The 6,201-nt window shown below is 44.0% G+C and overlaps 1 protein-coding gene across 1 annotated transcript; it reads right to left on the bottom strand.

Annotated features, from left to right (window-relative positions):
• Positions 1–1,568: 1,568 nt before the first annotated feature.
• Positions 1,569–5,747, bottom strand: LOC106609318 (delayed-rectifier potassium channel regulatory subunit KCNS3-like). Its single transcript, XM_014208033.3, has one exon. It carries the CDS (start codon positions 5,656–5,658, stop codon positions 4,156–4,158), a length of 1,503 nt encoding a protein of 500 aa, XP_014063508.1. The 5' UTR covers positions 5,659–5,747; the 3' UTR covers positions 1,569–4,155.
• Positions 5,748–6,201: the final 454 nt, after the last annotated feature.

Here is a 6,201-nt window from a genome sequence, read left to right as displayed (position 1 = left end):
ATCAGGCCTTTATGGTAGAGTGGCCGGTAGGAAAGGCACATGACAGCCCGCTTGGAGTTTGCCAAAAGGCACCTAAAGAGGCTCAGACCATGATAAACAAGATTCTCTGGTCTTATGAAACCAAGATTGAATTCTTTGGCCTGAATGGCAAGCGTCACGTCTGGAGGAAACCTTGCACTATCCCTACGGTGAAGCATGGTGGTGGCAGCATGCTGTGGGGATATTTTTCAGCGGCAGAGACTGGGAGACTAGTCAGGATCGAGGGAAAGATGAACGGAGCAAAGTACAGAGAAATCCTTGATGAACCTTGAGAGGATCTGCAAAGAAGAATGGGAGAAACTCCACAAATAGAGTTGTGCCAAGCTTGTAGCGTCATACCCAAGAGGACTCAAGGCTGTAATTGCTGCCAAAGGTCCTTCAACAAAGTACTGAGTAAAGGGTCTGAATACTTATGTAAATGCGATATTTCGGTTGTTTTTTATTTATTTGCAAAACTTTTCTTTTTTTTCAAACTGTATTTGCGTTGTCATTATGGGGTATTGTGTGTAGATTGATGAGGGGGAAAAATATTTTATCAATTTTAGAATAAGGCTGTAACGTAAGAAAATTTGGGAAAAAGTCAAGGGGTCTGAATACTTTCCGAATGCACTGTATGTGGCACGTCAAAGTAGAGAACTCTGGATTGATGCAATGGTGTCTTGAAGACAAGCCACTGCTGTACAATTTCAAAGGTCATACTTTATATTACTTTATTAAAGCTCATAATTTATTACAGCAATCCCCTTATGCTGACTTTATCCTTAAAGCACACATACAATCGTCTCTTTCAAATATTAGCATAGAACAGCAATGCAGTAGCATGCCATGAAGTACATGTAGCCAGATATTACAACATTTACTTTTGTTTCAGTCATTTCTTCCTGGTTGAATCAGTGTTGTTTCAACATAATTTGTCAATGTATTGTGACGTGGAATCTACGTGGAAAATACACTGAACAAAAATATAAACATGTAAAGTGTTGGTCCCATGTTTCATGAGCTGAAATAAAAGATCCCAGAAATGTTCCATATGCACAAAAAGCTTAGGAGTATTTCTGTCTGTAATAAAGCCCTTTTGTGGGGAAACACTCATTCTGATTGGCTGGGCCTGGCTCCCCGTGGGGGCCGCCCCAGTGGGGGGCCGCCCTACCAGGCCCACCCATGGCTGCACCCCTGCCCAGTCATGTGAAATCCATAGATTATGGCCTAATGAATTTATTTCAGTTGACTGATTTCCTTTTATGAACTTTAATTGAGCAAAATCTTTGAAATTGTTGTATGCTGCGTTTAATATTTTTGTCATCAACTGTTTGTTTTGAAGGTACCCAAATTTCAACATAGTCAAACCTTGTATAAAAATATTCAAGATCTTCAACGTTATATCAACTATCAGGCTGTGCAGCACCTCCTACTGGAGATCTACTGTATCTAAAGCTACCCAGATTGTCCTGTGTGGCTCAGTTGGTAGAGCATGGTGTTTGCCATGCCAGGGTTGTGGGTTCGATTTCCACGGGGGACCAGTACGGAGAAGAAAAAAAAAAAGATGTATGAAATGTATGTATTCACTACTGTACGTCGCTCTGGATAAGAGTGTCTGCTAAATGACTAAAATGTAATGTAAATGTACCCTTTGGTCTCCCATCCAGGGTTTTAACTAAGCCCAGCTATGATATTTGTCTCTGATTATTACCAATGTGCTATCATGAGAATTATTGTTGAGAGATCTCCACTTAAAAAGTCAGTTTTTTTAAAGTCATTCCAAAGGGTAAGTTTAATTAAATCTGAGCATACTCATATCATAAATGATGCTAGTTAAGTCTACACTGTATAACATTTGCAAAGTCATCAACAGCAATTGTTTCAATTCAACAGAAAATGTAACTAAAAAACGCAGCAAGACAGTAAATAGCCTAAAATTAAAGCTGTTTTACAAACTAATGTAACATTCAACCTTAAAATGAGTATCACATCCACGGCCACATTTTGAGGTTACTGTTACTATAAATGTCTTCTTATGTAATCATATAATCATAGCATGTTCTAGATAGCATGCAAAGGTCGCCGCAGGTCAGTGGAGATCTTCACATTGCTGTAATAATCTGTCAGAATCTGGAACGCCATTGATCACCTGCATCATGTACTTTTAATGTAATCTCAACTGCCTTCCAGGTTGTTTTGTTCCGCTATTAGATGAAGCACAGTGATAACACATTAATCTGATGTATAAATAAACAAAATATCTGACATTGTATTCCCATTTTAACTTTGCTGTGCTTTTAAATGGTTGAAAGCGCAGTGATAAACATTTGGGTGACAAATAAACCAAAAACCATACATTGTTTTTCCATTGGAATTTGGTTGTGAATTTAGATTGTTCAAAGCATAGTGCTAACACATTGGAAATGGAACACATTTTTGTCTGTCTTTTTGAGTGGGTGAATATAGCTTGTAATCTCATTGATCAACGTCTCAACCAAATATTACCTAATTAGCCATGTTGAAATGACATGGTGAGCCGAGTGGGTTGTTTCAAACAATGGCTGTTTCGTTCCATATGATTGGACAAAAAAAAAATATTGATTCAAAAGAAATGTTAACAGAAACTGCTCAACTTCAAAGTTAGTCCTCAAGTCAAGGATGAAAAACAGGCCAATTCTTAGGCCTAATGGACCATAGTCTCTAAGGAGGAGAGAGTAGAGAGATCATAGTCTCTAAGGAGAGAGTAGAGAGATCATAGTGTCTAAGGAGGAGAGAGTAGAGAGATCATAGTCTCTAAGGAGAGAGTAGAGAGATCATAGTCTCTAAGGAGAGAGTAGAGAGATCATAGTGTCTAAGGAGGAGAGAGTAGAGAGATCATAGTGTCTAAGGAGGAGAGAGTAGAGAGATCATAGTGTCTGAGGAGAGAGTAGAGAGATCATAGTGTCTAATGAGGAGAGTGTAGAGAAATCATAGTGTCTAAGGAGGAGAGAGTAGAGAGATCATAGTATCTAAGGAGGAGAGAGTAGAGAGATCATAGTGTCTGAGGAGGAGAGTGTAGAGAGATCATAGTGTCTGAGGAGGAGAGTGTAGAGAGATCATAGTGTCTGAGGAGGAGAGTGTAGAGAGATCATAGTGTCTGAGGAGGAGAGTGTAGAGAGATCATAGTGTCTGAGGAGAGTGTAGAGAGATCATAGTGTCTAAGGAGGAGAGAGTAGAGAGATCATAGTGTCTGAGGAGAGTGTAGAGAGATCATCGTGTCTGAGGAAAGTGGAGAGAGATCATCATGTCTAAGGAGGAGAGTGTAGAGAGATCATAGTGGCTAAGGAGGAGAGTGTAGAGAGATCATAGTGGCTAAGGAGGAGAGTGTAGAGAGATCATAGTGGCTAAGGAGGAGAGTGTAGAGAGATCATCGTGGCTAAGGAGGAGAGTGTAGAGAGATCATAGTGTCTGAGGAGAGTGTAGAGAGATCATCGTGTCTGAGGAGGAGAGAGTAGAGAGATCATAGTGTGAGGAAAGTGGAGAGAGATCATCATGTCTAAGGAGGAGAGAGTAGAGAGATCATAGTGGCTAAGGAGAGTGTAGAGAGATCATCGTGTCTGAGGAGGAGAGAGTAGAGAGAACATAGTGTGAGGAAAGTGGAGAGAGATCATCATGTCTAAGGAGGAGAGAGTAGAGAGATCATAGTGGCTAAGGAGGAGAGTGTAGAGAGATCATAGTGTCTAAGGAGGAGAGAGTAGAGAGATCATAGTGTCTAAGGAGGAGAGTGTAGAGAGATCATAGTGTCTAAGGAGGAGAGCGTGGAGAGATACAGCTCACTTTCACCCTGAGAACCATAAAGTGCTTATTGCCATGTCCAGCTTATTTAAGAAGCCTCAGGTGAAAACAGGATGGCCCTATTTTACCTCCCCGCTCTCAACTGTGTCCACACTGTAAGAAAGAAAGTCCACTGTTCCAGTCCCCGACATGGAACCCACAAGGCAAAAGAAATCGTGGGAGACTAAGGAACACCTGGAGAAGATCTGTAATGCAGAGATAGAACTACTCATGGAAGGAACAAAAAATAATAAGATCATTTGTAGATGACCTACAGTATGCTCCTCAATGAGTAAAAAGGTTTAAGTCAAGTAAGTTAAGCTCTCAAGTGCCCCTCAGGATACAAGTCGTCTCTCCACCCTGGATGCTCGATGCATCCGTGTCTTCATCACTGCCGACGCTGCTCCTGACAGAGATATTGGTGACGAATGAGTTCATCTTTAAGGTGTACTGGTCACCGACATTAAAGTATGTTAGACTGGGGTCGGGGATCTTAATATTGTTATTATTGCATTGGTCGGTCTCATTATTGCTCTGATTGGCATCCATGGCCTTTTGCCTCTGGTAGTACATGGAGAACTTGTTGAAGATAATGGTGATGGGCAGGGCCACCACTAGTATCCCACAGACGATGCATATGGTGGCCACCAGCTTCCCTACAACCGTCACCGGGCAGGTGTCGCCGTAGCCCACTGTTGTCATGCTAATAGTGGCCCACCACCAGCCTACGGGGATGGTCGTTATGTCTGACTCTTCTGACTCCTTCTCCACAAAGTAGATGAGCGCAGAGAAAATGGAGATACCCACAGAGAGAAAGAGCATCAGGAGGCCCACCTCGTGGTAGCTGTGCCTTAGCGTGGCACCCAGCGAGCGCAGCCCCACCGAGTGACGCGCCAGCTTGAGGATGCGGAAGATTCGCATCAGTCGCAGGATCTGAACCACCTTGCCCACGTTCTCCAGTTCCTCGTTCTCCTCGTCCACTGTCTCAAAGGCCAGTGTGGCGTAGAAGGGAACGATGGAAACAAAGTCGATGATGTTGAGAGCGTTGCTCATGAATTTACGGGCGCACGGCGCCACTGCCAGCCGCACCAGGAACTCCACAGAGAAGCAGATGACGCACACAGCCTCGAAGATGGCCAGCACCGGGTCTTCAATCTCCTTGTCGTTAAGGTCCACCTGGTGGAACTCGGGCATGCTGTGGACGCACATGGCCACGATGGAGGTCAGCACCACAGCCAGTGAGGCCACGGCGATCCCCTTGGCCAAACATGAGTAGCCCGGGTTCTCCAGGTGCAGCCAGATGTTCTTGCGGACCTCCGAGCACCAGGTACCCTCGAACTTCTCCAGGTCCTTGTCCATAGTTGAGAGCTCCTCCATGGACGAGTCAATGCTCCCGAACTGCTGCTGCTGTTCACCGCTCCTCCGGTCCCAGTCCTTGTCCTCTGCAAACTGTCTCTGCTCCTGAAACTTGTTGCTGCAGCAGGAGTCCAGGTGGAGCTCCTTGATGCCCCAGTACTCAATCTCCTGGCTGAAGGAGAAGACGCACAGCTCCTCCATCAGGTGGATCTTGCCCGTGTGGTAGAAGTTGAGGACATTGCGGAAGAAACACGGGTTGCGATCAAAGTAGTATTCCCTGTCGGTGGGGCTGAAGTCGTCGCAGAGCTCCAGAATGGCCTCCTCGGAGACACAGCATAGCAGGCGTCCCAGGCGGGTCCTGGGGAAGCGCTGCAGGATACTGCGCTCCACGCGCTGCTTAAAGCCACCCACGTTCAGGTTGAGGAAGCTATCGTCCGGGCCGCGCCTGTGAAGGATCTGGCCGTACTGCATGGTGGAACTGTGGCATGGGTGGTGCCTTACAAGAAGGGAGAGGAGGTCACTGCTCAATGCTGGCTCAGGTCACTTCCCAGCTGAAGATCCATCAACTAGACAAGGAAACAGGATGTAGACGTCAGTGACCGACACAAATCACAGTATTACTATACTATATCTGTTTCAAACCGTGAGATCAAGAAGAAAACCTTATTTGCACACTTTTAGAAGGCCCCCTCGTTTGATACATTGTGTGAATGAATACTTCTTGCACAAAAGAGTTTGGTTCTGAAACTCACCAAACAAATAGTACATTATTGATGTACTGTATCATAAATAATTTTATCTTATAAAACATTATAAACTGAACAAAAATATAAACACATGATGTAAAGTGTTGGTCCCATGTTTCATGAGCTGAAATGAAAGATCTCAGAATTTTTCTCTCAAATGTTGTGTACAAATGTGTTTACATCCTTGTTAGTGAGCCTTTCTCCTATGCCAAGATAACACATCCACCTGACAGGTGTGGCATATCAAGAAGCTGATTAAACAGCATGA

The sequence above is a fragment of the Salmo salar genome, chromosome 01 (genome assembly GCF_965601325.2).
Source record: "Salmo salar chromosome 01, fSalSal1, whole genome shotgun sequence".
NCBI lineage: Eukaryota > Metazoa > Chordata > Actinopteri > Salmoniformes > Salmonidae > Salmo > Salmo salar.
This window is presented reverse-complemented; position numbering and strand designations above follow the sequence as displayed.

Bases quoted from the DNA above. Each gene is read 5' to 3' on its own strand.
- LOC106609318 (XM_014208033.3), bottom strand. From the start codon at position 5,658: ATGCAGTACGGCCAGATCCTTCACAGGCGCGGCCCGGACGATAGCTTC.